The sequence below is a fragment of the Amphibalanus amphitrite genome, unplaced genomic scaffold, assembly GCF_019059575.1.
Source record: "Amphibalanus amphitrite isolate SeventyFive unplaced genomic scaffold, NRLGWU_Aamphi_draft 001761F_arrow, whole genome shotgun sequence".
Lineage (NCBI taxonomy): Eukaryota > Metazoa > Arthropoda > Thecostraca > Balanomorpha > Balanidae > Amphibalanus > Amphibalanus amphitrite.
The window spans coordinates 63,684-83,770 of NW_024883254.1; the positions used below are offsets into that span (position 1 = coordinate 63,684).

Below are 20,087 nucleotides of genomic sequence, written 5' to 3' on the forward strand. Positions count from 1 at the left end.
GGTTAGGTTAGGTTAAGTTAGGTTAGGTTAGGTTAGGTTAGGTTAAGTTAGGTTAGGTTAGGTTTCCTTATCCCCGGTAGGCAAAAATCAGTAGGTTAGGTTAGGTTAGGTTAGGTTAGGGATAGTCAAAAATCAGTAGGTTAGGTTAGGTTCGGTTAGGTTAGGTTAGGTTAGGTTAGGTTAGGTTGGTTTTGGATGTTGCGTGCCTTGGATGTCGTGGTCTTGGACGTTGTGGTTTTGGAGGTTACGTACTTTGGATGTTGCGTCTTTGGATGTTGCGTTTTTTGGATGATACGTTTTTGGACGGTGCGGTTTTGGATGTTTCGGTTTTGGACTTTGTGAATGCCCCCTATAAACCCGATTTTGGACGTATTTTGGACGTTGCGTACTTTGGACGCTGCGGTTTTGGATGTTGCGTACTTTGGATGCTGCGGTTTTGGACGCTTTGATACGGACCCGTTCTGACTGGGCGCCGGCCGCCGGTCCTCCGGAAGGGTCACTTTGGTATGCGAACTCTTCACCGCACTTGCCCACTGTCAGAGAGTGTACTGAGGTACAGTAGTTTCTAACAGCTCGTTCGATTGGTCTGCCTGCTCAGCCAATCATATTCTGGCAGTCTTGGACCTTGGGACCCAACGTCGCTATGGTACTTCCGTATAGCCTGAGGCACCTGGGTACTTATGAATCTTGGGTCCCGTTGGATTCTGGGTCCGACTGTACTTGGGTACATTTGATACACACCCAACAAAGAGCGGCCTTGCGAAATTTTGCGGGATTGAGGATTTCTACAAGATTTCGGTGATAGGCATTGGTTGTCGATATACGATGGATTTTTGGTGAAGAACTCGACTGAAATTGAAACAAATTGAAGATTTGCTTGTCTAAGGCAGCAAGATAATTCCGATCAAATTAAGGTAAGGTAAGGTAAGGTAAGATTTATAAACATCGCCAAATTTATCATATGCAATTGGAGCTTGTTTCAGTTTTTTTTATAGCAGTGTCATGATACAATTTTCTTTCAATGGTAGATTCGTCATGGTACAGTACAATTTAAATGGTAATTTCGAGTAATTTATGTCATTGAATTGAAACTGCAAGTACATCCCACAAAAGAGCTTATCCTCTTCAATTTTCAGTCTTGATCTGACTGATTAGTGATTTGTCAAGAGTGCGAAAAGTGAGGTGACAAGAGAGCTACAGGTTTTTCAAGATTTAAGTGTTCTTGAATAGCAGGTTGTACAACATTGTGCTGTGACATAACCACTGGGCCTTGTGCCCCCTGTGACAGAGCCCCTGCATCAGCTGGTCTGACACGGCTGGGCTCGCAAGTCGCAAAGAACGTCTTGGTGCTCTTAATTATGATTGATGATTGTGATGTGAAAGGAGGGTACCTACATAGCAAAATACATTTGTATGTAATTTCTTGCCACAGTACCCACCTGTATGTACATTTTTGTTGTCTTTGTGTGAAAAATGAATATATTTTAAGGAAAATTAAGGCATTTCTGTTTGAAGCATGCAGAAATTCATGTGTGATGCTGTCCCGGCAACTCATGTGGAACAGAACAGGCTGCAGAGTGCCAGATCGTGCTTGAACAGAGAGAATCATCAGCTATCTACATATGCGCATGCTTTGAAGTTCCCTGCCTTTTCCCACATTCTACTTGCTAGTTGTGAAAAGGATCGGACAAGGCGAGGTACTCATGCTCATGGTGCCACCATGTGCAATTACTGACTGGTGAATTCGGTGGCTAAAATCATTAACGCTATATCAGTAGGCGGAACTATGGTCAAGCGTACCCATTTTCGGGAACGCATTATCGTTCCCATGTTTGGGAACGATAAACCCAAATATGGGAACGCCATGTAGGCATTATTTAAAACACGAAAAAGAACCGTTAAATGACGTCCAAAAAATATAAAACGATCGTGAACCGCCTGATATTTGTCTCAATATTGTTGGGAAAGAGTTTGATATTGTAAGGCCCATCGTAGTTTCAAATCGTTCCCCTATTTCTAAAGCAGTCCATCATCCGGGCCGCGAGCCCAAATTTGGGAACGCTCTCGTACACTGGCGCTGGAAGCGTTCCTTATTATGGGAACGGCGTACCCAAAATTGGGAACGATTTCACCGACGCCTTTCAGGGGCTCTTTTCATTAACAAGCATTACGTCCAACGCCGCAAATTATTGTTAACGCAACCATAGAGATCTTATAATATAGAGATGCCCATACAATGTTAAAACACTCAGTTTCGCACCGTTTCTTGGGCGTTTTTTAAGTAACTTTTTTGAGCGCAGGTAGCTCGTGAGGCTCTTGAACACAGACTGCCTCGAGAAGAAAGTAAAAACATAGATTGATGACATGCAGATATATTTGACGAGTGTAGATACAGCCCACAGCTGAAGTAATGTGCGGTTTTACCAATCTCAACGGATGGCTTTGACTGACGACTTATAAATGCGGAGTGATCGGAGTCCGCACTGAAACGTCAGTTCTGTAATCATACCAGTCAGCACTTGGTGGGGGTTTTGTAGGAGCCCCGAGCTTACGGGCACCAGCCGCCGCCGCGGGGACCATTGGCACGCGGCGGTGGGCTCCTCCCCCAACTCCTTGGACACTGATTTTCTCTTGGTTTTTCTTGGTTTCTCTTGGTTTCTCTCGTGGTTTCATCGTAATTGTTTTTGTTTCCATTGTTCTTGTTGCGCCGTGATTTCGTCTATGTTTGCGAGCGCGCGCGTTTGCGTCCCTCCGGCGGCGGCGGCGGCAATCGGCACCTGCCCATCCCTCTCGCGGTTCTCGACAGGGATCCCTCTTAAAGGTTGAGGCCCACTCGAGACACATAGCTCCACAAACACACTTACACATTAGCGATATAACGTAACGTAATATCAAAGCAAAGGGATTTTTCCTGTGCAATTTGGCAAAAGCGCACAGGTTTTGCCCTCTAAGATAGGCACCAGGTTTTTCTAGTTAGGACTTTCCTGGTGGAACTCACAACACAACAACAGCACACATTACAACACTACCACATTTCAGCATCAAGATTCAGCAGCAAGAAATGTAAGTACTCAAAATCCCTCTCGGCACTGCCACTCTGGCACCCTTTCTGGCTTTCCCTTGCACTTGCTTCCACCGGACGTCACATGAGCCGGGCTAACGTAAACTTTGTTCTTAATATTGCCTTGGGCCGGAATAACATAGCCGGCATTAAAGTAAAGTAAAACGGAAGATCTGGCTAATTGCCAGCTAGTAACTTCCCCCTACCCCGACCAGGGCCTCGGCCTGTCGGGAGCAAAATTCAAAAAAAAAAAAATAGAAGACGTCAATAGATAGACTTGCAGCTGCAAGGGTGACGATACATGTAAGCTACATTCAAAGTTTCATTGTAGTCTGGCTAAGCGTTCCTAAGCTTCAGAAGCAGAACATACCGCAAGTAGTAAATTAATATATTAAAAGAGACAATTATTTAAAACCGGACCGGTTTCGTCTAAACAAACTTCTTCAGCGCTCTTTTTTAAGCGCCGAAGAAGTCGTTTTAGACAAAACCGGTCAGCTGTTATGTAATTGTCTTTTTTGATATATTTACTTACTATTTGCTCTCTTAGGTACGAATGACATCATGGTTAACACTGATTCACCGGAGGCGCCAAGGTGATATGATAACAATGTACCTATAAGATGATGTCTAAGAAAATGGGCCCAACCAACCGCTTCAGCCATTCAGGTCAAGATAAGAGACCAGAGGGCACAGCCTTCGAATATGCAAGGAAAAGGCTGTAACCAGAGAAAGACGTAACTGACGCTGATGGCTTTTAGGGACTGGAATGCTCTTCCAGAAAGAGTGGTTACTGCCCCAACCCTCAATGGATTCTAGAAAGAAATCGCTTTTGAAAGAAAGAACCAGCTTTGGGCAACAAAACAGTTCAAGCAATGAATAAGCTTGCTTGATGTGTCGTCAAAACCAGTCACTAAGTTCAAAAACATCTAAAGAAGGAATATCGTGAAGGAAAAGTAAATGTGAAGTGAGGAAGTCACAGACCCTTTGAAAGGGGCCTCTTTCCATGGACAGCTTCAACTTCAACTTCAATTAACCCTCGCCTGCACATGTCATTTTCCACACATGGGGGAAATGACCCCCCCCCCACACACACACATGGGGGAGGGGGGGGGGGGTTGCCACCCCCACGCCATTTCGTTCCTGTTGAAGATAGAGCTTTGAGCTTTGAGCTTTGCTTTCAGCTTTGAGCCTCGCGGAAAAACCAACGTGTGCGCCGTTACGAGAGGCAGCGATTGGTACTCAATTCTAAGGTCTCAGGTCAACCGGTGACCTATGAGGTCAGCTCAAGTGGCCCAGGTCATTTTTCTGTATCTTCAAAGCTGTAGGCCTGACAGCTCTTCTCGCGAAGGTCTTTTTTCGGTCGAAAATGACAGAACATGACGTCATTCTGACGTCATTTGTGGCCAACCTATCATAGCCTCTGAAAACGTTTTTTGTCACAATGTGTAAAATGTGTAAAAAATGCCCGGAGGGGTCCTGAAAGATTGGTGGCGATATCCCCAGCCGTTTCGGAGATATCGACGGAAAAGGACGGGGGGGCCGTTTCGGCTCCCCTACGGGACGCGGGTTAACCCGAGCCGTGCTAGTGGCCTGAACTTTCCGCCGAGTGCTGGGGGGGGGGGCGTGAAAACGCCCCCCCCCCCGTCTGACTCGGCTCCTGGGTCACGTAGCGACACGCGGTAAGCGACAATCGAAAGAGCGTCAAAAATAAGGAAACAAACACTGGTTATTTTTAAGGTCAGGTCAAAGATCTGGTCCCCAGAAGGTCATCGAAGGTCAAATTTAGTCTATTTCAATAGTTTTGGGAACTGCCAACGGCTAACTCGGAAAACAATAGAGCTACAGCGCCGTGGAAAAGTGTATTCGATAGCCCTTTTATAGACCTTTCTTAAGAGTGTTTCCGATTTGATCTCAGGTCAACGGTTTAGCCTCCAGAGGGCAAAACTGTTAAAAATAGCCGTTTTCCCGAAAAAAATGTTTTTTTCGGCAATAACTTTTGATTCAAGAGACCCACGACATTACTTTTGCCAGCTTCGTGTTCCTCTCGTCAAGACGCGTCGAATGAACTTGTTGACTTTGAACTTGTTGAACTTGTGAAATGACCTTTCAAGGTGACCTTGAAAGGTCATTTCAAAAATTTGACCTCAGGTCAAAGTCTGACCGAAAAGTGTCATGTTGCATATCAGTCGATCCGTATCGTCGTGCTGAATACATCTGACGTGTTGTCACTGCTCTAGCACGTCTCTTTCTAAAGTTATAGCAAAAAAAAAAACTGCTGGCGACCGTTCATGACCATAGGTTTAGTTACCTCAGGGGCATACAGAGGGGTCACAGGTGCATTTTCGGATTCAGTGTGTCATGTTTACCAATGAACTGATGTTTGAGAGCGTTTTGAACGACATTCGTCCAAAACATGCGCATTTCAATTTTCTCCCATTGACTTTATAATAAAGAGGTCGCAAAATTGACCTGATCTTAGGTCACAGATATCAAAAATCCGAGATATACATTTTATACATACTGTTACTCATATAATCGCTGAAAGTTTCAAAATGATTGTTCAGTCGATGTAGCTATAGCGAGCCTTTCAACTTTTTCTGAGGTAAGGTCACTTGACGTGACCTGGTGACCTGACCTTGAACGACCCGGGTCTGAAATATTCACATGTGCGGAAATGATGTATGAACAGGTGTACCTAAAACGGCGGCGATGCGCGCCGCCGTTTTCGAGATATTCGCGAAAAACCTGAGGGGGGGGGGGCGTAAAAATGCCCCCAGCACGGCGTGGGTTAATTTGAGATCTCTACGTATTGCCTACGGTTTTGATCTCGTTTTGACCTCTCTACGGTTTTGCCTTTTACCTTGATCTCTGACCTCGAAAATTGCCATGATGTCAACAATTTTAGGTGTTTTGCATCGTCTCGTAAGGACCTTTCTTTTAAGACCGCTTTTGTTTCCGTTGCTCCCTTATTTACGGAGTTTTTTTTTTTTCGGTTGAACGGTTTATTTTCGTGCCACACCGCAACATACATTGTTCCTCTCCAATGCGCAACAACACAACAAAGACGCCAAACACAGAACACTGACCCGTATCCTTCCATATTGGCGCTCTGACCTACCCAATGGACGACACAGGCGAACACTATATAAACAAGAAAACAAAACAAAAAGCGAGCATTTGGTATGAAGTTTTTTTCACTGTTGCACCAAAATCCATAGGTAGGTATTGTTTGGAGGTTGAGCTGCAAAACAGTTTACAATAATATTGAAACATATTGAAACAGGGCACCCGCTCGCACACAGCGCACGCCCGCCCCAGCCACCAGCGCCTACACCGGCGCCCGCGCGCGCCAAGAAGAGCGCGCGGCCGCGCCCGCGCATGCACAAATGCTGTATGATTGGGTGCAGTATGTTTGAGTTTGTGAGCGTGCGCGTGTGTGTCTTGCATATACATTATTCATACACTTATAAGACAGTTAAACTGTACCACAATGCATGTTCACGAGCCAATGCATGGTTAAAATGAATAAAAAGTATCTAAAGCCCGCCTGGCCAGGACGGGACGGTGTCTTAACCCATATGACAACCGTCCCGGCCCCGGGGAGGTCTAGAAGATGCCTCCCCGACCGGGGAGGGCTAGGGGATACCGCCCCGGTGTACCTCCAGGCGGGCCGGCCAGCCCCCACCCGCACCGCCCGGCGACCGACTCATCCCGTCGGGCGGTGCTCCCTAGCCACCGACCGGGAGTGCGAGACGTCATCCAGACCGGCTGGCGTCTCGCACGCCCGGCCAGCCGACCGACCCACAGGGGCCGGTCCCGGGTTGGCCCGGATGGGTCATAGGGGTGGGGGCCTCGGTAAAAACGACGCGAATTAAAAAAGAAAAGAAAAAAGTGTGGACGTGTGTGTGTGTGGGGTGTGTGTGGGGGTGTGTGTGGGTGTGTGTGGGTGTGTGTGTGGGGGGGGCGTGTGTGTGTGTGTGTGTCGCGCGCTTTCCTGTTTTCATGTCGTGATTTATTGTGCCTGCGGCTTCCGGGACGCTGCTGACACCTATCCGTCGCAAGTTCAGAGAATGTACGCTTCCTATTTGAGGATTTGTTCGAGTGCTCCCCATTTAGTTTGGAATTCGTTTAGTTTGTTTTTAGATTTGAATAAAATATACTCTTTTTGTGCTTCGATCCTCAATACGTTTAGCATAACGTTCAAGGTAGGTTTACTTTTATTCAATCGTGCTTTGTGTGTGACATATTTACAAAGCGTAATAATGAGAACTTCAATGTCATCTGCATCGTTTAGCAAGAACCACATTGTTTTGTTTATTGTCAATGTTTTGTTGTACTTTTGCCTAATATGTGACAGGACTTCTTTTATGAAAATTTTCACTTTAGGACACTCCCAGAAAAGATGTATAATTGTCTCAATAGATTCTTCACAAAAGGAACATTGGTTGGAAGGTTCTATTTGCATAACGTGGAGCAATTTATTTGTTGGGAACGTACGCATAACTATTCTGTAGTGAAAGAATACAAAATATGTAGACAAAGCTGCATCAATCAGTTTCCTTGATGTTCCCATAATATAGTTTCCAATGTCATTCTTCCATTTTTCCTCGATTCTTTTGTTAGTTGTTGTGTGTTTTGCTGCCAGGGATTTTACAAAAATATTGTAAGAATACTTCGAAAACTTATTTTCGTTCATCACCGCGTTTATTTTGAACGGTATGTTCGGACTTTCGAAATTATTTGGGCTGTTGCGCAAACACAGTGGAAGGCTGCGTACTAGTGTCTCATAACACAGGAATGTCATCTGGATGCCATAATTATTTTCGATTTCCTCTTTTTTGTATACATTTCCTGTCTTTTTATCGAACAAATCGCCAATAAACCTGAGACCTTTTCTATCCCATTCTTTGACAACAGTCTTCGAAAATTTCGTATGATCAGAGCACCAAATTGTCTCCGATAAAATTTCCTCACTACTGTGTTTACAGTCTACAGAAAATCTCATGAGTGCATCAATAAGGTCCCTATAGAAGCCATTAGTCACTTTGGATTTGACTAGAGCAAGCTTCGCTTTACCATAAGTAAGAAGCTTTCTAACATCAGGTAATTCTTTGTACGCTAACTGTGTCCAGTCAGCTTCAGATGTCATCAGGCGTTTCAGCCATGTTAGTTTCATCGAATCAATGAAGGCTTTCACGTCTACCATTTTTAATCCGTCCTGTTCGTACGTTTGTACCAATTTAGTGCGTTTGATTTTATCACCTTTGTTTTGCCATATAAAGTTAAATAATAAACTCTCAATTAGTTTTATTTCTTCTTTATCAGGGTTTGGCAATGTAATGAACAGGTGAACAATCTTTGAGAGTAGTAAAGTTTTAATGATGCATATTTTTCCCACGGGAGTCAGATTTCGTCTTTTCCATTGTGCAATATCTCGACGAATGCTATCAATTTTTTCTCTCAAATTTCGTCTAGTGGTTTCGTTAGTATTAGCGCTGAGGTAAATTCCCAGAATTTTAAGTTCGTCGACTACTTTGACTCTTACATCGAAAGGTATTTGATTTCCTCCAAGAGAGCCTATTGGTAAGCATGACGTCTTATCTACGTTCACCTTCAGCCCGGATAGCTCGGCAAATGTAGTAAGGTCGTCTAGTGCTCCTGCTACCGAAGCGTTTGAGCCGTCTAATAACAAAATAGTGTCATCTGCATATTGTGAAATACGTATCTGTTTAGTTGGCGATATATTGATTCCTTGAATTTTCTGGGATTTGTTTATTAGACCTGTCAAAACTTCTACCGCTATATTAAACAAATACCCCGAAGATGGATCGCCTTGTCTAATTCCTTGCTCTATTGCCATCTTGGACCCTAAGTGTCCGTTTATCATCATTCGTGAGTAATTTTTCGGATTCAAATACATTAAGTCTATCATTTTTAAGAACTGATCACCAAAATTCATGTTCCTTAGTACAGATCTTAGATAATTCCATGATACTGATTCGAAAGCCGATTCGAAATCAGCAGCTAAAACTATTGCCTTCATCTTTTTCTCTTTTACATATTCTATTGTGTCGAATAATAAACGAGTATTTTCACCTAAAAACCTTCCAGAAATATATGCCGTTTGGGAGGGGCTAATTATCTGGTTGATTACACTTCTGAATCTATTTGCTATTGCGGAGGACACTATTTTATAGTCAACATTCAATAACGTTATAGGCCGCCATCCTTTTAGTGAGTGCGGGGATTTACCTTGTTTGGGTATCATTTTAACGATGCCTTCCCGGTGTGATGGGAAATTTTGATTTTGTTTGAGCGATGCAACAAAGGCTCTGTGTAAGAACGGTCCAATTTCATTCCAAAAAGTTCTGAAGAATTCAGCTGGGAAACCATTTGCTCCTGGGGTTTTTCCTTTCTTCATTCTTTGTAAAGCTAATGTTAATTCATCCATGGTAAGGTCAGAATTTAATCTCTCTATGTCGGCTTGCATTAATTTTTTCGTTATATTAGCTTTAATCATACTCTTATTTATTGTATTCGTGTTACTGTCCCTATATTTTGCTTGTAAGTTCTTGGTGAATTCAGTCATAATAGTTTTTGTTTGGGTAATTATACGATCTCCCTCTTTGATGTATTGTATACATTTGGATTGTCCATTTCTCTTCTCAAGAGACAGAAAGTATTTTGAGCTTCTTTCGCCTTCTTCGTGCCATGCGACACGGGATCGAATAATAAGTCCTTCTATTATAGGTTTCCTCAATTCCTCTAATTCACTTTTCGCGAGTTCTAAATTCTCTAAGTCTTGTTCAAGTCCGGATTCATTAAATTTTTCATGTGCGGTAATAATTTTTTGTTTTAGATGTTCTTCTTCTGATCTTATGCGCTTAGCATGTTGTTTGGAAAATTTCAGACTTTCTCCTCGCAACATCATCAAGAGTGTTTCGTAAAATAAGCATTCCCCAATGGTAAGCTGAATGTATGGGTAACTATGATGGTCGCTATAAACGTGTTCCTGATACACAGGAGCTGCATATTGTTTCAAGATTTCTACGATACATGTTTTCATTTTTTGAATATACGTTTCGCTCGTCAAGTGTGATGTATTCAACATCCATAAACCATTGCCTTTTGCTTCATTCTGTACGTTAATTGTGATTGTTATTGCATTGTGGTCCGTCTTATACCCAGGTAGGATCTTTGCATCTGTAATCACATTTGCTGTGTGACTTGTGACGAAGAACATGTCTAGACGCCCGCTCTGGAAGGGGTTTTTACGTGTCCATGTGTACATTCGTTTGTTCGGATTAAGCTGTCTCCATATATCTATCATGTTAAAATTATTTGCAAGTTGTATGAAGTTTTTTCTTGCATTTACATTATTTTCTGTCTTATAATTTAGACAGTCTTTTTCCGGGTCGACTACAAAATTCATATCACCGGCGAGGATGATGTGATCTACTTCAATGTTTTCTAAATGTTCGAATACTTCGGTGAAGAATGTTGGGTTATCTCTATTTGGACCATACAAACAAATGAACGCGAATACGTAAGTTTGTATTTTACAAATGACTATGACATAATTTCCACACTTTGAATGTATGTTTTTTATCATGCTGTACGACGTACTTCTGTCAATCAATATGCAGGTGCCTCTGCTGCGTGCAGACAAACATGAATGATAGGCGGTTCCGCTCCATAGGCTATTGAAAAATGGCAGCGTTTGTTCTATCATATGCGTATCCTGCAGAAACACGATGTTAAATTTGTAATTCCGGATGTAGTGAAGTACATCACGCCTTTTGGCCTGTTGACTCAAACCGCGACAGTTCATTGAAAATATAGTTAACTTACTGATGCCTTGGTTTCTGATTTTTCAACCTTCTTTAAGTTGACCTGGATACATTCACTTTTCAACTCCTCAAACCACACGCTCGTTTTTAAACATACGCAATTGTGACTGGCCCTTATTTACGGAGTTAGACAGGGGGCGAAATACGCCCCCCCCCCCCGGCTGCGGTGGTTGGGATTACCCCCGGGCCCGACCGGGTTAATCAACGGTAAATTGCACCTGAAAACCTATGAACACACCCGAGTACCGGGAGCCGAATATAAAAATCAAGCAACGAACTTAGGAACATACACAGCGCTACTTCAATGCTATCCCAACGTCAACTTCAATTCCAATCCACATATCCTGGGATGTGTCCGACGTGTCCCAAAAAAAATAAGAAATCATCACAACAAAAACGCTTATAGTGGACTGATGTGATCCTTTTTTCATACACTTCATATATGTAATCAAGAAATACGAATTATTATCATTTATTTTCTTTTAAGAAGAGGGTAAAAACACAAATCACGATATTCAAAAAGCGTAATTTCTTGCTTAGGAAACGCCCAAGAAACGTTAGGTTTTTTAGTACCAGGGCATCTCTATATTATAAGATCTCTATGAACGCAACAATCATCAGATGACCTTTCCGGCAAGACCGTCGCATGTTTCGCCCGGTCTTCTGCGCTTTTATTCCCGTCGATCTCGCAGCGGGCACGCCCCCCTCTGCAGGATTACGTAATTCACAACGCTCAGCGATGTTCAACAAGGTCTTCCATACCTATATCCACCGTCCGCGCCGAGGGTGGAGACATGTCAAGCACCTGTCCGTTTATCACCGATAGTTGACGAGCACAAGGAAGTATCCAAAAATGGGAACGCTGAATATGTTACACCCTCAAAACACCTAGTCCCAATGAAAATCTAGTTTTTTCCTTTCTTGATGAGTGTAAGTGGCAAAAGGCCTGGTAGGATGGGCACGAGGAATGATCGAAATCAGCATAAAAATTATAAATAAGCCACACAGAGCGACCTATATAAGAGAAATTCCTCCAAAACGATCACGCTTAGAAACACGGAAGACAAAAACCACGCTCATGACGCTCCTTATAAAACAGCTCTAAACAGCTAGCATCCAAATAAAATATGTCTTTCTGGGATGATAAAATACAGCTGAATAATTTTAAACCACTGAAACTGAGTTTACAACAGAAGTTCGGTAAAATCACTGACGTTCCATGCGGTCGTGCGCCCCGACACCAAATGTCACCAATATTACCCCCGGACTGTTCGCGTGTTCGCTTGCATATGTCAGCATCTGGTGTCGCTAGTATGAAACTTCATAACCAGGCGAAAATTATTATACTTGACCTCAAAATGTAAAAAACGCTTCATTTTCCTTAAAATTGCAAGTTAAATGTAGTATAACCCATGTTTTCACCATTCCATCATTTCAAAAAATCATTAAAAATATCATTCGACGGTCAATTTCCTTGTGCAACGGTCAGATTAAAGATAATTTTATAGAGACTTAGTAGATACTTAAATAAGCGTGCACTTTTTTGAGACGTGATGCACTAATGAATTTTAGTGGGCGAACGGCCGAAAAATTACCTTCCGTTCCCAAAAATGGGAACGTTCCTATATTTGGGTACTCATGACCATAGTTCCGCCTACTGCTATGGATAATTATTCTGCTCTTATGTTCAGTATGTTGATATCAGAAACTCACCAAGGTAACCTGCCCTGTGGCATTTCTTAGTTCAAAAATGTAAGCATTACACTCATCAGTCATGTAACTTGTATTTACATCCATGAACAAACAATGTGCAAAGGGGCTACCCAACAAGCATTACTGTCTACAGCGTAGCGCGTACCGCCTCCGCAAGGGGCGCGCCCCTCTACAATGGGCATGCGCGAACCCCTTCTCTGCAATGGGCGCGCCGGCGAACGTACGCGAGCGATCACGGGTCGCCACCACCAGCTGGCGACTGACGGCGCAAGGCCATAAAACTACGACGGCGGGCCCGGCAGCAGCGCGCGGTGTGTGTGTGGGGGGGGGGGGGGGCGTTGGACACGGGATGGACGCACAGTCGCGCACCACGACCGACGGCGACATCACCTGCTGCGTCTGGCTCGGCGAGCGCAGCTGGGAGCCGGCTGGAACAGACAGAGCGGGGTCAGCCGGCGGAGAGACCCGGGGGACGGGAGAGAGACACGGGCCAACAAACTGGGAGAGATTCGAACGCCCGCACGACAGCAAGGAGCAAACATGCCCGTTATATTCACGTGTCGATTGTCATGACGTCAGTCTTGAGCACAAGCTGACTTCATCCCTACATCCCGTTTTACTTATAATCATAATTGAGGTCCTGGATCGGTACACCGGCTCAGTCACCTGTTGACGGCGGCGCACAGCGTGACCTACCCGCCCTACAGCCGGCCCCAGCAGGGTGAGTAGTGAGTACCAATACCCGCCCCCATGCCAATGCCAAAATCACTAGCACTGAGAGTTTTATGGAAAAGCCCTCCTCAGTGGCCGGTATGAGCTGGCCGTGCGGCGGCCGCGACTGACCTGCGGCCGCTGAAGGTCTGGTGAGTCGGACGGGCACCTCCGGCACTGTCGGCAGGGCGGCCGATTTGAGCGCAGCGCTGTCCAGTCGGACTGACGGCAGCACAGAGACCAGCTGTTCGTGCAGGCAGTACCGGTGGCCCGAGTCGCTGCTGCTGCGGACCCGGCCCGGTACCGGCGCCGGGTGGTGGCCGGCCGCGGCCGGGAGCGGGTCCGCCGTCCGCTCCGCGTCCCCGGCCGCCCCGCCGCCGCTCTCTGGACCGGCCGGAACGGTGACGGTGACCGCGCTGATCTGAAGGCGCACCTCCAGACGCTCCAGGGCCGGCAGCCAGGCCAAAGTCGGAGCGGCGGGCGGCGCCGGCGGAGTGGGGGAGACGGCCGCCGCAGCGGAGGTGTTGGGTGACACTGCGGGTAGGTTCCTCTCCGTGGTGTGGCTCCGTGCCGATCGCGAGGTACCCGAGTGTCCTTGCGGCCGGGGCACATCCATGGCGGCGGCGGCGGCGGCTCGGGCGGCTGGGGTAGTGGCGGCGGCGCCGGGCCACTCAGCTGCTGGCCAGCTGAGTGGCCAGGGACAGCCAGAGCAGCAGTTCCGGCTGCCAGCAGAGCAGGGCCGGCTCGGAGACGACCACCAGCAGCGGGCAGCTGTCCGCGGCGGCGGCAGCTGTCGGCAGCTGCAGCAGCGCCCGTACCGCCCGCTCGCCGCCGCCGCCGGGAGCCGGCGCGTCGGCCGCCTGGGGCGCGGCCAGCACGGGCCGGCCGTCCAGCTGACAGCGCACCGGGCGGCGCCGGCCCAGCACCAGCCGGTCTGACACAGCCGCACGTCCAGGTCGCACAGGTCCGTCTCTAGTGGCAGGTCCAGCTGCGAGCCGGCCGGCTCAGCGCCGGCGGTCCCCCGGTCGTCGGCGCAGTGCAGCCAGTCGGCGTGGCACACCTGCTCTGTGAGCGGGTGCTGGGAGCCGGCCCACAGGGCCGGCGCCAGCAGCGCCTTCCAGTAGACCGAGGCTGAGGAGAGAGAGGCGACCTGGTGCTCCTGGGCGGGCTGGCCGTCGGCCGCGGTCGAGACCAGCACCGCCTGGTCAGCCGTCACCTGCGATAGGGCGCACGGGGAAAAGGGATACAGTCAGGAGCCGCGGCTGTAGTTATTCATTTCCAATCGACAATAGGGCATTGGGGCAGTGTTCCCGCCACTTCTAATGAGTAGTAATGTCGAGCCTACCACAGTGTACTTCACAACTAGAAAACGCACTCAACAATAATCACACAACAAAGGCACACTCTCAGGGCCATTCTAACAAAACACCCGCGGTTATAATTAGCATTACTCGGTATAATGACTGACCGTGCATCGTGTGTGGACGTGGCAGTTGTAGAGCAGCGCAGCGGTCGGCCGGCGCCGCTCAAGCTGGGAGACACACCGGCACAGCCGGGACGGGTACATGGGCTGCTGCTCGTTCCACTGGATCGTCTGACAGCGCAGCTGGAGACGCACCTCACCGGCCTGAGGACGGGGGAAGACTGGGTGATACAACCGGGACAGACAAATAACACAGCTGCTGTAGACGTATATACCTCCCCGGCCTGGTGACCGCGGGCGGGTAATACGACCTCATAGAACAGCGATCAGCCGGATCATCGGAGCAAAAAAAAAGCACGCATCTCAGGAGCCCATCTCCTTGCAAGTCTGCGATCATATCTCAACGCCCAACTGCAGCAGCTCTTCAAACAATGCAGCTGATGCTGTCCTTTCGAACATCCCCGCTATGCATGGACCCACGCCGCCCAGCTCCCCGTTGGCGGCCACCACTGTCAGCCGCCGCCCCTTCCTCCGCTGCGCGGAGACCCACCTTTTCCAAGTCTCCATGGCCAGCCAACACGGTGACTCGCGGCTCCAGCACCGTCAGCTACAGGTCGCGAGCCGGGGTGTTGGCCTCCAGCGCCACCGCCTCTCCGTGCGGCACTGGGCCCGGGCGGGCCTCTCCGTCCGCTGCGGGAGAGGGCAGAGGGTAGAGGAGAAGGTCAGGGCGGGCCTCCCCGCCTGCAGCAGAACAGGGGGAAGGAGCGGTCAGGTGGGTCTCCCCGTCCGCTGCAGGAGAGGGCAGAGGGGCGTTAGTGGTAGTGGGCAGATGAAACGGAATGTTTATTTCAAAGATATACACTTTTTCACTAGTACGGCAACTATACTTCTCAGAGGTGAAAATCGCTGCTGGGACGCACTGCCGAAAAAGAAGGAACTTGCAAGTCACAAGCAGCGATGGGAACGACTCATGAAGAACAGTGCATCATGTTAAACAACTTCAAGCTAACTCTGAGCGCTACTCAGTACTCAGTTCACTACTCACCCTGCTGGGCCGGCTGTAGGGCGGGTAGGTCACGCTGTGCGCCGCCGTCATCAGGTGACTGAGCCGGCGTACCGATCCAGGACCAGGAGCCCAAGCAGGCCCTTGTCCAGTTTCTGCAGCAGCAGCGTGTGCCGTCACCGGCAGAGCTGTCGCTGCCAGACGACTGCCGTCAGCGCCCGGCGCACGCGCTATAAACACTGCGCCGCGGCGAGCGAGCACGGTGCGCTGCATCAGCTGGTAGCTGCTGAGCGCCGCCAACCCCAGCACAGCAACTGGCAGAGCGCCGCGCTACACGACCTGTCGGGGCGCGCGGGCGGGTCAGAGGGTGGGGGAGGGGGGGCCAACAGGGTCAATCACATCACCTCTCTCTGCAATGGGCGCGCGCGTGCGCACCGGCGATGGGCGCGCGCCGGCCGCCGCTGCCGATGGACGCGCGCCCACCGCCGGTGCCCGATGGGCACGCGCTGGCCGCCGGTGCCGATGTGCGCGCGCCCGCCGCCGGTGCCGATGGGATGGGCACGCACCGGCCGCCGGTGCCGATGGGCGCGCGCCCGCCGCCGGTGCCGATGGGATGGACGCACGCTCGCCGCCGGTGCCGATGGGATGGTCGCGCGCCTGCCGCCGGTGCCGATGGGCGCGCGCCGGCGCCGGTGCCGATGGGATGGTCGCGCGCCGGCCGCCGGTGCCGATGGGCGCGCGCCCGCCGCCGGTGCTGATGGGATGGGCGCGCTGGCCGCCGGTGCCGATGGACGCGCGCCCGCCGACGGTGCCCGATGGGCGCGCGCTGGCCGCCGGTGCCGATGGGATGGGCGCGCGCTCGCCGCCGGTGCCGATGGGATGGTCGCGCGCCGGCCGCCGGTGCCGATGGGCGCGCGCCCGCCGCCGGTGCTGATGGGATGGGCGCGCTGGCCGCCGGTGCCGATGGACGCGCGCCCGCCGACGGTGCCCGATGGGCGCGCGCTCGCCGCCGGTGCCGATGGGATGGTCGCGCGCCGGCCGCCGGTGCCGATGGGATGGGCGCGCACCGGCCGCCGGTGCCGATGGGCGCGCGCCCGCCGCCGGTGCCGATGGGATGGTCGCGCGCCGGCCGCCGGTGCCGATGGGCGCGCGCCGGCCGCCTATCAAGTTTACCTGTCCAGATGTACAGAAAGAATGTTTAGTCTGTCAAATACATGTACAGCTGGTATACCTACCCTGTAGCTGCAACTGTTTTGACCATGTGGCCCAGCAAAGTTATCTGGCCTAGGTAATGATTGTGATTCAGGGATGAATCCCTGGGAAGAAAATATAGATGATGGTGCTTCAGGAGACTGGAGATTGTCGTGAAGAAGCATTCCTTAATTAGTGTTAGTCACCATCCAAGCCATATGACCAAAACACACCACATCAATATTATCCCAAAATTATATTTAAAAACTTTATGGTTGGTTACACACAAGTTTTTTAGGTGACCACACTCAAACACGAGACTACTAGGGTGCCAACGTCACTTGTCAGGCTCAATGCACCAGCTGCTGTTCATACAATTTGCAAGACTCAACATCAGCTATCAGGTTCTACATCACATCAAGTGTTCAATGTAACAATGTTCGTGCCACTTTTACAAGTTGTGCTAAAAACCAGTTCAATTACAAAGGAAATGCCAAACCCACCTTCCACGACTGCTATTGACGGTACGGCATGTGGTGACGTTCTAGCCCGTTCTCCAAGCAAAAGATCTTGAGGGTTGAAGTGGCAGCTACACACAAGTGCTTCGTCAACCTGCTTGTCCGCCAAGCCATCTTCTAGGACAGCCACCCAACCAAGTCTCCTAAAAACAGCATGACTTTGTGATCAAAGGTCTGGGAAAATTGCAAGGCTTGCCATTCCAGTACAAGTAACAGATAACAAGTAACCACAGATAGTACATTGAGTACTTTAGTTATATGTGTAGATGAACTCCGAGTTGTAGGTTGTAGGTTGTAAGCTGAAGCATGTAGGTTGTAGGTTCGTGGGAGGCTGTAGTTTAGTAGGTTATTAGGTAATAGGTAATATTAGGACTTAGGTCAAGTTCGCTTGTTTTTTTTTCCTCGGACCACTCAGACTTCATCCACACAATTTACTCGTACGCCTTACTGTTTGATGTATGAGTAACACTTCAAACATTTGTGTGTTCAAACACTTCAAACACTTCAAACATTTGATCATTACATTTGTGCATGTTTGACATAAAAACATATATTAATACAATTTCGTAAAATATGCAACTGTTTTTCACTTAGTGCCTGCCCCGCAATCTCCAGCATTTCAAATTGGACTTACTTGACACGTTTTTCGGAACATGGAAGAAGTTGAGATCCGAGTTGAGATCCAAATGACAATCAGCCTTTGTTTTTCCACAACCCTTCACACTACACCGCCGATTTCGCACTTGGCGGGATGGCGCCATTCCGTCCAACTCATACAGCCTCAGAAATTACAACAACACACTCAACTAACGGAATATCCGTCAAACAAATCTTATTTACGACGACACGAGCCAATGCTAACAACCAAGGCTCTATAGAAAGGTAGGCTCAAGGGTAGGCTGCTCCGGCCGCGAGAAGTGGCAACATGTATCAGCGCCATCTATGGGCGGGATGCGTAGACCACACTAGCGTCATCTATGGGCAGCGGGAGAACTACTGATTCGTGACGTCACAGATCACTCTGCGCCCGTCGGCTGCAATGCAACTAACGCTAAAATGCGTTTACTCCCGGTCATTCAGCTCAGCTAGCAGCTCACATTTTCACCAGACAGATCAGTGAGGAAAAATGAACCGTTAGAATTAACATAACAATCGGTACAGGTAAACGTTCCGCCTTACCTACCTCTTAGATATAGGTAAGTTTCCACCCATCTACCGGACACAATGGGTCTGTTCCAGTCTCACTTCCTAACGCATCTAAACTCCTCCAAGATTGCTTCCCTGTTCAAGTGGCAGCTCTAGCCCCTACAAAGTCAAGGAGGGCCCTGCTCCAAGCTCCTCTATCTTGCTCTTGGAGTAGGTAATGCATTCGCCATAGCCCATCCGTGGCTGTTTCTCTTTCGCTATTTCAAAAGTTTATCGCAACTGGACCGTTTCTGATTCTAGATAGCATCGTAATTCACTAATGCGTACTGAATCGTGAAATGATAAATTTCATATTGTGTAATGTATACCTAATACCTATATAAAGCACTTGTAATATATAAAGCGCCTGAAACAGCGGTACAGACTACAGTACAGATGCAGGGCCGTTGCCTGGCCGTGCCAGCCAACATTTTTGTTTTGTTTTTTTGTTTTTATGTGCGCAGCGCTTGTATACAAACACCTTAAGAAACAGTGCTACTTAAAATACCTATCGTTAACTAGCCATATTTCTTAAACCAAACCTCGCCGGACCTATTGGTTTTCTTCATATACGCCCCGGCCGAGAGGGGAGGGGTTAGTTGTAAGTTGATAAGACTCGCCGTTTCGCCCCTGGTTGAGCTAGATTTTCGCGGAAAAGACAAACGTATGCGCCGTTACGAGACGCACTACGCAGCGATTAGTAGCTGATTTCAAGGCCTCAGGTTAACCGGTCACATCTGAGGTCCGGTCAAGTGGCCCAAGCTAAGTGTCAGTTTTTGGCAAACAACTTCGTCAGAAATGTTCACAGAGCCGCGATTTTGACAGCATCTTGTTTGCCTGGCTCAGGCACGTCGAATGGTATACATTTTGTTCGGTCGAGCTCAACCTAAAATGTTGACTTCGGGTGAAGGTCAGGTCAGAGCCCTTCAGGTCACCAAGTTGGTCGAAGGAGGTCATATCGCATATCATTCGATTCGACAGGTGTTCCCGAGTCCATTGGTGGGTTTCCGTACTCCGCTACGCTAGCTCAATTTGATCAAGAGCTATTGACGAAAAACTTATGACCTTATCGACGTCATAAATGACGTCACACAAGGTCAGCAATACAAAAGTGAAGCATCGGATCGTGTGCATGAAGTCACGATTCTGTGTGCTTGACATAGTTCTGGATCATTGCCGGCGCCATCCGGCGATGATCCATATTTACATATCGTATCCATATTTTCCCATCGACTTATAATGGCGAGGTCACGTCATGGTGAGGACTTGACCTCAGGTGACCCTTAGGAAAAATCCAAGACATACAAGCTGTAAGACCTCTCATGGATACTAGGTCCTGTAAGTTCATCTCCCTGTGAAAGCTCCTCGGCTCTTGTGCACTGTGAGAGCGCTGCGAAGTCACGACATTGTGGGGCCGTGCAGAGGTTCACTT

General features: G+C 48.5%; 1 protein-coding gene and 1 long non-coding RNA gene across 4 annotated transcripts; both read right to left on the bottom strand.

Annotated features, from left to right (window-relative positions):
* Positions 1–12,678: 12,678 nt before the first annotated feature.
* On the bottom strand, positions 12,679–16,201 carry LOC122375027. Of its 3 annotated transcripts, XM_043354169.1 has the most exons (6): positions 15,804–16,201; positions 15,309–15,448; positions 14,804–14,962; positions 13,468–14,466; positions 12,997–13,052; positions 12,679–12,873 (listed from the first exon to the last, which is right to left on the bottom strand). In XM_043354169.1, exons 3-6 carry the CDS (start codon positions 14,808–14,810, stop codon positions 12,745–12,747), a joined length of 1,191 nt encoding a protein of 396 aa, XP_043210104.1. In that variant the 5' UTR covers positions 14,811–14,962; positions 15,309–15,448; positions 15,804–16,201; the 3' UTR covers positions 12,679–12,744. The 3 variants fall into 3 exon arrangements, 2 of the variants coding, with proteins under 2 accessions (XP_043210104.1, XP_043210103.1); XM_043354168.1 differs by having other exon boundaries at positions 12,679–13,052; positions 15,804–16,198; XR_006255321.1 differs by lacking the exons at positions 12,679–12,873; positions 12,997–13,052; positions 13,468–14,466 and adding an exon at positions 14,478–14,551 and having other exon boundaries at positions 15,804–16,066.
* Positions 16,202–16,872: 671 nt separating this feature from the next.
* Positions 16,873–18,328, bottom strand: LOC122375031. The gene is made up of 3 exons (XR_006255322.1): positions 18,105–18,328; positions 17,456–17,613; positions 16,873–16,934 (listed from the first exon to the last, which is right to left on the bottom strand). It is a non-coding gene; the product is annotated as an uncharacterized LOC122375031 (long non-coding RNA).
* Between the last annotated feature and the right edge of the window lie 1,759 nt (positions 18,329–20,087).

Bases quoted from the DNA above. Each gene is read 5' to 3' on its own strand.
- LOC122375027 (XM_043354168.1), bottom strand. The intron at 13,053-13,467 runs GTCAGTCGCGGC...TGTCTGTTCCAG, and splicing joins CAGACCTTCAGCGGCCGCAG to CCGGCTCCCAGCTGCGCTCG.